The sequence below is a fragment of the Mandrillus leucophaeus genome, unplaced genomic scaffold (assembly GCF_000951045.1).
Source record: "Mandrillus leucophaeus isolate KB7577 unplaced genomic scaffold, Mleu.le_1.0 Scaffold1370, whole genome shotgun sequence".
Taxonomy (NCBI): Eukaryota; Metazoa; Chordata; class Mammalia; order Primates; family Cercopithecidae; genus Mandrillus; species Mandrillus leucophaeus.
The window spans coordinates 121603-136895 of NW_012101333.1; the positions used below are offsets into that span (position 1 = coordinate 121603).

The 15293-nt window shown below is 54.2% G+C and overlaps 1 protein-coding gene across 1 annotated transcript in view; it reads right to left on the reverse strand.

The window, feature by feature from the left end:
- Positions 1 to 15293, reverse strand: part of FOXN4 (forkhead box N4) — a 31984-nt gene that overhangs the window by 6805 nt on the left and 9886 nt on the right. Inside the window, exons 3-8 of the mRNA XM_011973419.1 lie at positions 5941 to 6086; positions 3841 to 3965; positions 3629 to 3739; positions 3179 to 3306; positions 2442 to 2538; positions 1121 to 1328 (exon numbers count right to left, since the gene is read on the reverse strand). Of these exons, the coding sequence (XP_011828809.1) occupies positions 1121 to 1328; positions 2442 to 2538; positions 3179 to 3306; positions 3629 to 3739; positions 3841 to 3965; positions 5941 to 6086 (815 nt within the window). The remainder of the gene's footprint in view (positions 1 to 1120; positions 1329 to 2441; positions 2539 to 3178; positions 3307 to 3628; positions 3740 to 3840; positions 3966 to 5940; positions 6087 to 15293) is intronic.

The window sequence follows — 15293 nt, forward strand, 5'->3', positions numbered from 1 at the left end:
TGCATGTGCGCTTTGGGCTGTCCGGGCCTCACCAGGGTTGGCCATGTTCCGGTGGCCAGGTCCTTCCTCTTCCACATGTGTGTACGTGTGTGCATGTGCGTGGGCTGTCCGGGCCTCACTGGGGTTGGCCATGCTCCGGTGGACAGTGGCCAGGTCCTTCCTCTTCCGCATGTGTGTATGTGTGTGCCTGTGCGTGAGTGTGTGTGCACGCATGCTGTGGGCTGTCCAGGCCTCACCGGGGTTGGCCGTGCTCTGGTGGATGGCGGCCAGGTCCTTCCTCTTCCGTGTGTGTGCACATGTGTGTGTGTGTGTGCATCTGGGCCTCACCAGGGTTGGCCACACTCCAGCGGATGGCGGCCAGGTCTTTCCTCTTCGGTGTGTGTGCATGATTGTGCATGTGTGTGTGTGCATTTGTATGTGTGTGCACATGCTGCGGGCTGTCCGGGCCTCACCAGGGTTGGCCATGCTCCAGTGGATGCCAGCCAGGTCCTTCCTCTTCTGCGTGTGTGTGTGCACGCACGTGTGCATTTGTGTGCATGCGCGCTGCAGGCTGTCTGGGCCTCACCGGGATTGGCCATGCTCCAGTGGATGGTGGCCAGGTCCTTCCTCTTCTGTGTATGTGTGCATGTTTGTGTGCACAGGTGTGTGAGTGCATTTGTGTGCGTGCGCATGTGTGCATCCAGGCTTCACCGGGGTTGGCCATGCGCTGGTGAATGTCAGCCAGGTCCTTCCTTTTCCATGTATGTGTGCGTGTGCGTGTGTGTGTGTGTGCATGTATGTGTGTGCGTGTGCATGTGTGTGTGTGCGCGCGCGCACACTGTGGGCTGTCCAGGCCTCACCAGGGTTGGCCATGCTCCGGTGGATGGCAGCCAGGTCCTTCCTCTTCCATGTATGTGTGTGTGTGCATGTGTGTGTGCGTGTGCATGTATGTGTGCGTGTGCATGTGTGTGTGCACGTGCATGTATGTGTGTGTGCATGTGTGTGTGCATGTGTGTGTGAGTGTGCGTGTGTGTGAGTGTGCATGTGTGTGTGTGCATGTGCGTGTGTGTGTGTGTGCGCATGTGTGTGTGTGCATGTGTGTGTGTGCGCGCACGCGCGCTGCGGGCTGTCCGGGCCTCACCAGGGTTGGCCATGCTCCGGTGGATGGCAGCCAGGTCCTTCCTCTTCCACTTGTGCATCTCCTCCTCCATCTTGTCAATGCGGGCCAGGTTCAGAGCCCACAGGCAGCCCTTGCGGGAGGAGCCGCTCATCTTGTTCTCCACCTTCTCGAAGCACTTGTTCAGAGACAGGTTGTGCCGCACCGAGTTCTTCCACCCGTCGGGAGCCGTCTATGAAGAGACATCGGCATTCAGAGGCCTCCCTGTAAGCCCTTCCTCCTACCCCGGGGATCTCCTACTCAGGCCCATAGCGGCAGGACATCGCGGTGGCAGGAGTAATTTGACAGTGACTGACACTCAGCCTCAAGTTGGAGAGACAAGAGAGAGTGCTGGGGACGGAGGCCAGCTGGTGTGGCCATGCCCTGACGAGAGGGGAAGTACAATTCAGCTCCGGCCAACTGTTAACTATAGGAGGATGCAGCCTGGCCTGCTGGATATTCCATACTCTCTCCCACAGAGGAAGCAAGCAAAGAAGAATGATGCCCATAAATGGATAACTGGTCAAGTGTATTCAATGCAAATTTACTTTTTGAGATAGGGTCTTGCTCTGTCACCCAGGCTAGAGTACAGTGGTGTGATCACAACTCACTGCAACCTCGACCTCCTGGGATCAAACAGTCCTCCCACCTCAGCCCCCCAAGTAGCTGGGACTACAGGCGTGCACCACCAGCAAATTATTTTTAAATGCTAGATAACCAGATATCACAATGCATCTCACACCACACGTGTACATGTACTCACACACACTGTACTGCAGTATTTTTGCTAAGGACACTGTCCAGGCCAGGGACCCTACAGCTTGGTGTACCCTCTAACTTCCTGCTCCACTTTTTGCTTTGATGCTAACAAGGATAACATTACTAGTGGCCAACCCTATGCCAGAAGCTGCCAGGCCCTTATCTGCAGGATCCTCACTGACTTTGCCAGCTTGGGATGATTCTCCACACCTGATATATGAAGATACCGAGGCTCAGAGGTGAAGGCTCCTGCCAGTTCCATTGTTTTGCATCATTATGTTGTACTGAATCCGTGCTGAGTAACTAGTCTGGTGCCTCTACCCTTTTCTCCTTGGGATGCCTAATGAACTCCTCTTCATCTGTCAGAGCCCAGTTCAAATGCTCCCTCTCTTTCTGACTTTCTTCTATGTGAGTGTATGTGCACATGTCCTAATCACCAGATATACAGACATAACTGGGAACCAAAGAGGGTTGGCCCAGGGCCAGCCCTGGATTCTGGCAGCACCAGGCAGCTCCAGCACCCTTACCCTGGCTTGGGACCCCTCACCTTGAAGTAGGGGAAGTGCTCCTTCATGAAGCTGTAGATCTCACTCACAGGCAGGCTGCCCGTCTTGCTGTTCTTCAGGGCCATGGCGATCAGACAGCTGGGGGCAGGAGGTGGGGCAGGGCAGGGCAGGCCAGGCGTGAAGGGGTCTCAGGCTGACAGCCCAGTGCCTCTTCTGCCAGGAAGCCTGCCCTGCTTGACTCTACACACTCACACACAGTGAGCTCTCAATACCATTTCATGGCCCGATGTCTTTCCCCCCCTTTGCCCTTTCTCCTTGACCCTGGGCTCAACCATTGGTACTGACTTGAAAAATCTTACTCTTTCCCCTCTTCATGGCACCCCCATAATTTTAAGGACTATGAGCCTTTAGACTTTCCCTAGGTTGTTTCCCCCTCCCCAAACTCCCGTGAGGGATACAATACTATTATTTTGATGACTTTTTACATTTGGGGAAATCAAGGCTCAGAGAGGCCATGCCACTTCCTCAAGGCCACACAGCTTGTGAATGAAGTGAACTGTGGCACTGGATTCAGGTCTGCAGTGGGCTCTTGACCTGGGGGACCCTATGATGCTCCTTCCTGAGAACAAGTCCCACCTGGGGGTTCCCCACTCCCCAAAACCTCCCTCTTGGAAGTCTGGGCTGCCACACGTAGCTGTCTGAGATGCCCTGAGTGCAGCCTCATCCCTCTCCTCCCGGAGCCGCCCTCGGCCCTGACCCGGCCCACCCTGGACCTCACCTGTACGAGTAGATTGGCTTGGGGTAGTGTTTGGGGTGCAGTTCCTGAGACGAATGCACAGCCATATGGGGCTGGGGGTAGGGGGGCCGTACCCCAAATGGGGGGCCATAGAGGCCCACAGGAGGGCACTTCCCACAGGCAGGGGCAGGGAGAAAGTGGCAGAGAGAGAGAAAGAAGGTGAGAAAGAACATACGTCACTCACAGTAACCCTGTCCCAACCCTAGTTTCAAAACGCCTCGTGTGGGGATTCACAGCCGTCCAGGAAACAATCTTGTCTCCACTCAGGGCAGGAGTTTTGGGGGAACGGAATGAATGACCCCATGACCTGAGCATGGGGGGGAATGTTATTCCCATGTTCTGGGTGAGTAAACTGAGGCTCAGAGAGGTCCCTGGCCAGCCCAAGGCAGGGTGTCTGCTGCTGAGTCCAGGGCTCCCCTGAGCCCTTGGTACCTGCTGGGCACCCGGGGGGAGCGGGAACTGTGGTTGGGTGGCAGGTGAGTACAGATGCGGCGGGTCTTGCAGGCCAGATGAGGACTGGCCCCCCACGGGGAACTGGCTCATCTGCTGGGCGGGAAGAGGAGGAGACAGAGGGTCAGAGTGGGGGTGGGCACCCAGTCTGGAGGGCACTGCCCACTCTTCACAGTCCATGCAGTGGTACTTACGCTGTCTCCATGACCAGTTATGGGGCCCAGACCTGGCATGCCTCCGGGGGCCATGCCTGCTGGGCCATGGAGAAGGGGACTTGGAGTGGCTCCCACATGCAGGTCGGCCGCCCCAGCCAAGGCACCTGCAGAAGAGAAGCACAGAGACGCTGCTGGGCCAGAGGAATGGTGGCTGCCACCAGGAACGGCCCAGTGCCCAGGTGTCTCCAGAGAATGGAGCCAGCTCCTTTCCTCAGACCAGGCACAGAGTAGGTGCTTGGCAAATCACTTCCCTGGTATGTAGTGAAAAGTAGGTTCTTACGTGCTATACAACCTTAGTTTCCCATTCGTACTTGAACTACTGATACCCCTAACTATAAATTTGCTGTAAGGGTTAAATGAGATAATGTCTATCAAGTGCTTAGCACATTGCTGGGCACATAATACCTCAATAAACATGAGTCAATAATAAATGATAATCATGATGATGTAATAGCTTAGTTCCTGTCCTTCATGAAGCTAAAACACTAATTCACCGTTCATTTCTTTTTCTCAAAAACATGCCATGGCTCCTGAGTGCCTCTAGGTTTAGGTCCAAAATGGCTTTGTGCCTTCTCTCCCCTTTGCCAAGCCCTGCTCCTCCACACAGGATGAGAATAGCAGACATGCTTCCCCCATCTTGTGCTGGGCTTGTGACAGACATTGCTAATCTATCACAGATTCTTACTGCACTAGGCTGATTTCAGGCAGCCACCTCCAATCAAGCAAAGTTGACCTGCAGGATGGCCTTGCCCTAGGGGCACCTCTTCCAGGAAGCCCTATGGGTCCTTCTCTCCTCTGAGTTCTGGCTGCCACCATCCCTAAATCTGTTTGTCTTGTCCTTCTCTCTCTGACCAGATCGTCAGCTCCCTAAGAATTGGGACCACATCTTCTATCACTCATTGCTCCAAATGCCTGGCACAGTAACAGGCCCACAGAAAGTGCCCAGCAGCCACAGTGAAGAAAGAGGCATCCTTATTTCACCATTTATTAAACACCTCCTGCGTTCAAGGCACTCTCTGCATCGAATCCTCACAATGTCCCATGCAGGCAGTTCTGTTACACTTTTGCTGCAGATGTGGAAACTGGTCAGGGCAGAAAGCACTTGGCTGAGATCACACAGCTGTCCCCTGGGGCTTCTAGATCAGGGATTGGCAAACTGGCAGCCAAACTCTGGCCCAGAGCCTGTTTTTGTAAATAAAGTTTTACTGGCATAGAGTTGCATTGATTGATTTACATATTGTCTGCGGCTGGTTTTGTGTTACAATGGCACAGTTGAATCGTTTTGACAGATCAGATAACCTACAAAATCTAAAATATTGACTACCTGGCCCTTGACAGAAAGTTTGCTGACCCCTGCTATACATGCTTTGCCCAAGAACAATTTGCCCAATGAAACAAATAATCCTAGACAAATATTTTTCAACCACTGGTACTTTTAATATACTGTTGTTTATTGTTTTGTCACTGTTTTGCTTTTCTTCAATACTTTCTGTGTCTCTAAGCATTTTATCCATTGCCTATGATTGCAGCTAACTGCCATTAGCTGCAACTAGCTGCCATTTATTGAGTATCTACTGTGTGCCAGACCCTACACTCAGCACTTCGACATATTATCTCTTGGAATCCTCTTGATCAGGGGGCAGCAAACTTCTTTTGTGAAGGGCCAGATGGCAAATATTTTAGGCTTTGCCAGCCAGATGGTCTCTGTGTTTTTACAACCCTTGGAAAATGTAAAATCCATTCCTAACACAAAGGCTGTACAGAAACAGGCCGTAGGCTGCATTTGGCCCACGGGCTGTAGTTTGCCAACTGCCCTAGAGGTTCAGGATGCACCATTGTGGCAGCAGGACTGTATTCACAGAAACCTTAGCTCACTCAGGGCCTGGCACACGGTTAAGCAAATGATGAACCACATTCCTCTAAGGAAGGAGCGTTTGTCCCATTTTACAGATGCAGAAAGAGAGGCCCAGAGAGACTGGGAGACGGGGTCATGGCCACACGGTGGGTGGGTGGCAGGGCTGGGAATCACCCCCTTTCCTATATCACACTCCTCCCTGCCCACCCTGTCCCTGAGCCTACCTGGGTGTGGATGTGGCACGCAGGGGCCACCCAGGTCCACGCGGCCACTTGCCATCTGCTGCAGCCGAGGCACATCCACCGCCGTGAGCCACGACAGCGACTGCAGGTCCCCGGGGAGGTCGTCATCGCTGGTGGTGGCTAGAAGCCTGAAGAGAGGAGCAGAGAGCTCTGGCGGGAGGGGGAGCTTAGGCCAGCTCCTGGGGGTGCGTCCTGACCTCTGGAAGCATCTGCTTAATGTGCCTCATCTCCCCAAGCCACGCCAGCCCTCCAACCTGCCCATCCCCAGGACTGGGCACGGGAACCTGGTCCCAGATCCCTTTTGGTGGCCAGATCTTTCATCCTCATCCTTCCTTCCTTCGCCCACTTAACACATCCTACTTAGCACCTACCACAAAAACAATACACACAAATGTTTGTTGAGGACTTACTATGTGCCAGGCAGCGGTCAAGACTTTTTACACTCCCAGTCACCCTGTGAGGCAGGTATTATTATTCCTATTTTACAGATGGGGAAACTGAGGCACAGTTGGAGCTTACCTACTATGGGACACTACAGAACAGAGCAGTCAGGGCCTGTGGCCAGGGTCCCTCCTGCCAGGACAGGATCAGGCTCCCGACTCCATGTCCAGGGCAGTTTCCTGCTGTGCTGTAGCTGTGAGGAACATGGAACTTGGGAACAGTCTGCGTGGATGATCCTGCCATGTGCTGAGGCAGCTGAGCGCCTGCTACCTGCCGGGCCCTGGACTCAGCATTCAACAAGCGCTGTCCTGCACAATTCCCACAGCTGCTGTGAGATGTAGGGTGGGCCCATACTCCCAATGTACAGATGAGAAAACTGAGGCTCGAAGCACTGAGTCATCGCCCAAGACGACACAGAACAGGAGGTGGTGGGGCTGAGACCCAGTCAGTGCCTCCTGAAGCCTGAGCTCTTCATGTTGACCCCTGGTGGCCCCGGGAGGTTCCAGCTGGGACCCACGCCCACCAGCTGCAACAGATTCATGGGCAAAACATTGCTTGTTGTGGATGTAGGATAGCTGCCCACGGAGGTGCCAGACAGGTTGGTGATCTGGGATAGCCATGTCATTCCCCAGTGCCCTGAAGTCACACTTGCCACGCGATTCCAAGAGCACCGGGTCTTACACCACCATTTGGGCCCTGTCGTGACAGTGCAGAGACCAGCCCAGGAGCACACGCCAGACCCCACATCTGCCACCCCTGCGGCCAGGGGCTTTCTGTGTCACCACCAAGAGGCCCACAGTCTAAATTCTAAGCTCCATGTTTCAAAAATAGCCTCATAGATTGAGTAGAGAGAGGCGGGACACCGACCCATCCTGCCCTGGTTTTCTGCGCCTCTCAGAGGCTCCAGCGAGGCCCGGCCCCTTCCCTCCCTCCATCTGCTTGGCCAGCTCGGCCTCACATTCTCCCTCTCCCTCCTCCTCCCTCTCTGTCTCTCTCTCTCTGCTCCTCCCCATCTCTCCCCTCTTGTGTTTTAGGGCCACAATTAGCGTTGCCATGGCCACACTGCTCAGTTGTCACAGGGCCCGGGCCCTGGGCCCACGAAGCTGGCATCAGGTGACTGCCTGGCTGCCCCCGCGATTGGCTGCCTCATAGGGAAACAGGGCCTGGAAACGATTTGAAAACGCGGCCGGCCGTGTCAGTGGCAGCAGTTGGCCCGGCTGCTGTCCCCCGGCATCCCATTGTGTGACAAACGACTGTTGCCCCTGTGGCACGTGGCCCCCATTGTCCCAGGGTCTCAGTGCAATTGTTTCTGCGGCCCCCCGGCTGCCACCCCTCCAGCCTGCTCGTAACTCATCTGGCTAAGTGACAGCCACGGCCTGGGCCTGGGTGATACCATCTGTCCCCTCAGGCCCTGGGAGACCATGGGGTGAAGTGCAGGGGCAGGGCCTGGTGTGCCACCCGCTGTTGGGGGTGCTGGCTAGTCCCCACCCTCCCTTCCTCACCCACTGGCCAGCAAACCTCCTGGTGCCTGGTGGTACAAGCCATGCTCCTGTTCAGTAACCTGCTGTGACTCCCCACTGCCCTGGTCGCTCTGCTTGGCACTGCGGTAACAAGGAGAAGTGGAGATGGGCCCCTGCTGGCAGGTTTAGCAAGGTAGCTGCCCTCCAAAGCTCCCTGAGTGAGGGGCTGTAAATGAACTAGGTTCCTAGGTGCCACTGTGGGGCAGAATCTCTGGCAGCAGGTAAACCTAACAGGCAGCACCCGTGGTGGTTAAATGCTTGGGCTCTGGATTCTAATCCTGGTTTCTACTTGCCTGTGTGCCCTTGGGCCACTGGCTTAACCTCTCTGAGCCTCAGTTTCTTATCTGTATAATGGGGATAACAATAGCTCTTTTCTCATAGGATGTCATAAGAAATATGTAATTGCATGTAAAGCACTTAGAACATTGGCTCATAGTAAATGTAATAAGAATATTTAGCTGCTATTAATATTAACACCAACATTAATGTTCATATTAATATTCACCAGGTCACCAGGGGGCTGGAAGTACGTTGAAGCTTTGGGATCTGGGGGTCACATCGACATGCCCTGGCCACGGCTACCACTAAACACTTCCCTGTAAGGAGCACTGCCTGTGTGCCAGACCCTGGTTTTACACTGGCCCCATTGTACAGATGAAGAAACACAGGACTGAGTGGTCACTTCAGTGCTGTCAGCCTGCCTCCCCACAGAGTGAGGATTACACGAAGTCAGGTATAAAGGGCGTAGCACATGGCTGAGCGTCTAGTTGGGCTGAGTCAATGGCGCTATCCTGATGCTTCTCTTTCCTGCTACTTGTGAGCCCCTCTGGCTCCCCCTTCCTGCAGCCCCACTCCTCCTGCAGCCCCCAGCAGACCCAGGCAGGGCTCGCGCCTTTGCGTTTGCCGTTCCTCTTGCAGGAATGATGCCCTTTCTGCCTCCTCCCTGGCACCCATGCCCACCCCTGGAGGCTCACTGCAAAGTCTGACTTCTGGCCTCTTCACCCCAGACATCCCACAGACATCACTGGACCCCACCTCTTATTTTACCTCTGGGAAGCAGAGATTGGTTTGCTCCCAATGTCACAGTATGGAAAAGGACCAGGGCTGGGGTCCTGACTCCCCATGCAGGCTCCTGCTACCCCGAGAGCAGCACTTCCGCTGGGAAGCCTTTGCCACCCAGACCCCAAGCACAGGACCCACTCTGCACCCTGACTGCTCTCTACACTTCGCCAGGACCAGCGAGTCCTGCACTGTCTAGGTCTCTGCCCCATTACCCCGCCTTCTGGCTCACTGAGTGTTGGCCCCAAGCCCCATATTGCCCCATGTCCTTGCACACAGTGGGTGCCTTTTTTTTTTTTTTTTTTTTTTTGAGATGGAGTCTTGCTCTGTCACCCAGGCTGGAGTGCAGTGGCACAATCTTGGCTCACTGCAACCTCCGCCTCCCGGGTTCAAGCGATTCTCCTGCCTCAGCCTCTTGACTAGCTGGGATTACAGATGCGTGCCACCATGCTGGGCTAATTTTTGTAATTTTAGTAGAGATAGGGTTTCACCATGTTGGTCAGGCTGGTGTTGAACTCCTGACCTCGTGATCCGCCTGCCTTGGCCTCCCAAAGTGGGTGCCCTTTAAATGCCTGCTTGGCTGGTTGAAAAAAGACTGACCACAGGCCACCAGCACTGAGAGTTGGTGTGACAGTGATGGTCACATCCAGCCCTTTTGAACTGACAGAGTTGTCTTCTGCCTCCTCGGGTCCTTGTCACAGCCCCAGGACAGGGACAGAGAGTAGGCAGCCCCACTTCACAGAGGGGGAAGCTGAAGCCAGCCCAGTAAAAGAAAAATCCCTTTGTTAATAAGCGAGGCAGTCAGAACTCGAACCCGGGTCTGTCTGCATGCCTCAGATTGTTCCTATGGCACTACAGCTGGAGATCAGACATCTTCTGGGGGAGATGCCCCACCCTGGGTCCCAGGCTCTCACTTGGGGCTGTGCAAACCGGCATCTCCCAGAGAGCCAGTTAAAATGCAGAGTTGGGGCCCCAGCTCAGACCCTGAAGCCCCACTCTTGGGACTTCCAGCTATGCTCTGGGGGAAGGACAGCCCACAGGGGGCATGGCCAAAGCTCAGGCCTTGACTGGACAGATCTGGGTTCAAGTCCTTGTGACCCCGAGCTGCATGACCCTGGACAAGTCACTGCAGGTCCCCGGGGCTCCGCTCCCTGGCTGTCATAGGATCAGATGAGCCACTGTGTGATTGACTTTTGGCACAGGTGCAGTCCCCATCTCCCTTCTCAGGGGTTTGCTGTACATGCTTGGGGTTGATGGCCAGGCCCCTGCTTCCCCGCTGCCCCAGGCATCCCAAAGGTGGTCTGGTCCTCTCTTGTGCCCACTGCCCATGCCGGAATGTTCGCCTCAGTACACCTGACAGGTGGCCCCAGCCAGCACCCTGGACACCTGCAGTGGCTGTGGGCACCAGGAGCACTGTGGTGGGAGTCCACTGGCTCCGAAGCCTGGCTAGCTTCCCACTGTTTCTTAGAGTCTCTCTGGCATTCAGGCATGTCTTCTGCGTGCGTGGCAAGGGCCAGGGGCTGACGCACCAGGGCCTACCTGAGAATGTCTCATCCCCCAATCACCTGACCACTCTGACCTCTGTCCCCTGCAGAAAGGTCAGCACGCCCCCCTCTCCACAGTGGCATGCGAAGCCCCCTCCATACCTCTCCTTCATCAGTGCCTGAAGTTCCCTCATTAAAGGCGTCCCCATGTGCCCTCGCCTCACTCTCTCCCGGTGCCTCATTTGAGACGGTGTAAACTACAGGGCCCACAGCAGCTGTAACTCAGGAAAGGCTCCTTGGTTCTGAAACCACCCATTCTGGCTTCTCAGCCATAGGCCCTGGGGAGGGCACTTAATCGCCAGCCTCAGTTTCCCACCTGTAAAATGGGCGTGAGTGATAACAGTAATAGCCGCAATGCCTCATACCCCCAGGCTGGCACACTGGTGTGGAGGCACAGTGGCTTTGTGATCCACCCTGCCATCTTAGAGGGCTGGGAATATTCCCTGGTGTGTGTGTGTGACAGAGACAGCCACACAGAGAGAGACCCTGTATCAACCTCCTAAGTTTCCTGGCTACTGGAAAATGACAGGACATTTTAATTTCAAAGAGAAAGGCGCATTCCAGCCCCACTGCCCTGGGCTCTCCTCCCAAGGCCTGTTCTGCTCCCGCTCTGGGAGTGTCACTTCAGTTCCTGGGTGAGAGGAAAATTCAGCCCTGCTAACCCTGTGTCACCCAAGTCACTGATGCCTGCCTGCCTAGGGTCACCTCCAAAGGAGGCTTTGAGAAGAATCAACTTCAAAAGACCCAACTCTGGCCGGGCATGGTGGCTCATGCCTGTAATCCCAGCACTTTGGGAGGCCAAGGCAGGCGGATCACCTGAGGTCAGGAGTTTGAGACCAGCCTGGCCAACATGGCAAAACCCTGTCTCTACTAAAAATACAGAAAGTAGCTGGGCATGGCGGCATGCGCCTGTAATCCCAGCTACTCGGGAGGTTGAGGCAGGAGAATTGTTTGAACCCGGGACACGGAGGTTGCAGTGAGCCAAGATCTCGCCACTGCACTCCAGCCTGGGTGACAGAGCAAGACTCTGTCTCAAAAAGAAAAAAAAGACCCAACTCCTTCCACCTGCTTCCTCCACTCTCCCTCCATCTCCAACTCCCCTTCCCTCTTCTGTGTCTGTCACTGTAACTGAGGGACCCTGGGAGGAAGTCCCAGCCCTGCCCGTCAGGTTTGGTGGCGTCTGGTGTGCTTCCTAACCTTCCTGAGCCTCAGTTTCCCCATCTGTAGAATGGGGGCAACAACAATGGAGGCAGAGCACCCACAAGAGCTGTGCTAAGTGCCCATCCTCTCCTCTTCCCCCTCCTCTGACATGGCGTCCAGGGTCCCCGATCTCCTATGGACCTGTCTCCACCCTACTCACCCACAGTCCCCTGCATGGTACCAGCCCTGCTGCTGGGTCACCCAGAGCCACTGAGGCAGGCTTTCTGGGGAAGAGGCTGGGTACCTGCATTTAATGCATCCCCCAGCCTCAGGCGGTTCCTGCACACCCAGTGCTGGGGAGCTGTGGCCCGTCTCGCCCTCCTCCTGTTGAGGTGGCCCCTGCCTTCACTCAGGTGTGGTGTGTGACAAGCCTCCGTTGCACTAACGGTCCCAGTTGGGGCCAAATGTCCTTCCCCGCTTCTCCGTGTGCCTTCCTCTGGGTCTACACGCCTTCTGTTCCCTCACAAAGGACGCCTTTCCTTCTCCCTCTGTGCGCATTTCAGTGTCTCACCATTGGATTCCCCATTTCTCTGAGCCCCAGGGAGCACTCTAGTTGACCACAACTTTCTTCTGAGCCCAACTGGTGGCCCCAGGGAGGGCAGGGGCTACACCTTCAGGTCTTGAGGGTCCCTAAGGGTCTGGCAGGGAGGAGACCAGGACAGGACAAGGGTTGAGTCCCCTGCTGGGTGCAGGCAGCCCCCAGACGCCCTGGTGCTGAAGCAAGGACCCTCACACCCCCACGGGAGGCGCCAAACTCCCAGTGCCCAGCACAGGGCCAGGCACACGAAGGCTGCTCCACAAGTACCCACAGATGAACACAGATGAGCAAACAGACCCAGCATTCTGGCTGCTCCACCCACACTCCCCTGGGGTCAGCTGTCCCCCCATGGATGTGGCATGGGGTGGACAAGCCCCTCGTGTGCGCCCAGCCCTGAGCTAAAGCCACTTTCACACTGGATCTCACATCATCCTTGCAAGAGCCTGATCAGGCAGGGATTGTTATCATCACCACCTTCCCATTTGCCAGATGAGAACACTGAGGCCAGAGAGGAATGGGCCTGTCTGGGGTCACCCAGCCAAGGAGTGGTGGAACCAGGACATCCACCTCCAGAGACTGGGTTGGCCACAACAACCGTATCCTTTTCTCCCTGGGTGAAGAAGTGTGCTCTATTACAGAGGTCAACAACCTCCAGGCTGAGGACTGGTACTGGTCCATGGCCTGTTAGGAACCAGGCTGCACAGAAGGAGGTGAGTAGCAGGTGCCTGAGCTCCACCTACTGTCAGATCAGCAGCGGCATTAGATTCTCATAGGAGCATAAACCCTATTGTGAACTGTGTGTGCAAGAGATTTAGGTTGCCCACTCCTAACGAGAATCTTTTGTTTTGTTTTGTTTTGTGTTTTTGAGACAGAGCCTTGCTCTTGTCACCCAGGCTGGAGTGCAGTGGCACGATCTTAGCTCACTGCAACCTCCGCTTCCTGGGTTCAGGCGATTCTCCTGTCTCAGACTCCCAAGTAACTGGGATTACAGGCGCTACCACGCCCAGCTCAGTTTTTGTATTTTTAGTAGAGATGGGGTTTCACCATGTTGGCCTCGCTGGCCTCAAACTCCTGACCTCAAGTGATTCACCCACCTTGGCCTCCCAAAGTGCTGGGATTATAAGCGTGAGCCACGGTGCCCGGCCTCCTTAGGAGAATCTAATGCCTGATGATATAAGGTAAAACAGTTTCATCCCGAAACCATCCCCCTTCCTTCACCCGATCCATGGAAAAATTCTCTTTCACAAAACCAATCCCTGGTGCCAAAAAGGCTGGGACTGCTGCTCTGTGATATCTAGAAAATTCTCCCAGTGTCTCCCCAATAGGCAGCCACGAGCAGCTTTTACATTTAAGTTCATTAAAATCAAATCAATGTACAGAGTTCCTTGGCCCACCAGCCACATTTGAAGTGCTGAATGGCCACACATGGCCAGTGCAGATATGAAATGTTTCCATCAGTGGAGAAAGTTCTAGGTGGCAGTGATCTGTGATCTGAAACAATCCTTTCTATCTTGATGGAAACAAATCTGTGGTGTTCTTACATTGCCTTAAAACAACTAGAAATTTGATTTAGATCTGGAAATTTAAGGAGATGATTTCATGGAATTTTGAGTTTTAGTATGTTTCATTATAACACGAGTGCCCCATCCGCCATCCCCACCACCAGCAAGGAGGTTGCAGGGAAGAGCTCTGTAAAAACAGGAGCTGTGTATTAGGGCAACTCACAAAGCTGTGAGCCCCCCGTCCCAGACCTATCCAAGCGGTAGCCGAGGGGATGAACTGCCAGGCCCATCCCTGTTGGATGAAGGGTCAGCCCAAGCAACCTCTAAGGTTCCTTTTTTTTTTTTTTTTCCAGACAAGAGTTTCGCTCTTCTTGCCCAGGCTGGAGTGCAGTGGCACAATCTCAGCTCACTGCAACCTCCACCTCCCTGCAACCTCTGCCTCCTGGGTTCAAGCAATTCTCCTGTCTCAGCCTCCTGAGTAGCTGGGATTACAGGCACCTACCACTATGCCCGGCTAATTTTTGGTATTTTTTATAGAGACGGGGTTTCACCATGTTGGCCAGGCTGGTCTCGAACTCCTGACCTTGGGTAATCCATCCACCTCGGCCTCCCAAAGTGCTGGGATTACAGGTGTAAGCCACCATGCCTGGCCCTTCTAAGGTTCCTTTTGATGCAAAGACCCCCGACATTTGGGGGAGAAACCTGCAGGTCAACCCCCTGGGTGCATTTCCAAAGTTCCATCATCTTGGGCAAGCACCTTTCCCTCTCCAGACCTCGATATCCCCACCTGTAAAGCAGCAGCAACAGAGTAGAGGGTTCCCTCAGGGCCACAGGTGTGAGCTCCTCCTGGCTGTGTGACCTGGGGCTGGTGACTTATCTGTCCTGGGCCTCAGTTTCACTGTGTAGACAGTGGGAATAATAATAGCAGCTACCCTAAGGGAGCCGCCTAAGAGAAAATGACAACAGTTCAGCAATAATTTATTTAAGCAGCAGATCAGATGAGGCATCTGTTCTGCTGAAAAGGCAGGCAGATCTATTAGTTCAGGGGTCCCCAGGGTGACTCCTGACAATGTGTCTTTCTCAGACTACGTGGGTGATCTGTCACCCACAGGGAGTCCTCATTAGTGAGCAGAGAGCTTTTTGGGCAAAAAGAACATAAAAGACCTATCTGGTGCTCCAGAGTCTCCTTGAATTCAGTAGTTCACCAGCAACTTCCCCTGCCCCTAAAGACACTTCTTGCTTTTCAAAGCTCAACCTCTTACATTGCCTTAAAATATTAAGGCCTCTTACATTGCCTTAAAAATATTGCAGGTGCATATTTTTCCTTATCAAAACACATATGCACACAGACATACACCTGTCTCTTATACACATCTAGATGTGTATAAGAGACAGAGCTCTACCTCCTGTAAAACCAGCAGTGGCATTAGTTTCTTATAGGAGCATAAACCCTATTGTGAACTGTGTGTGCAAGAGATTTAGGTTGCCCACTCCTAACGAGAATCTTTTGTTTTGTTTTGTTTTGTGTTTT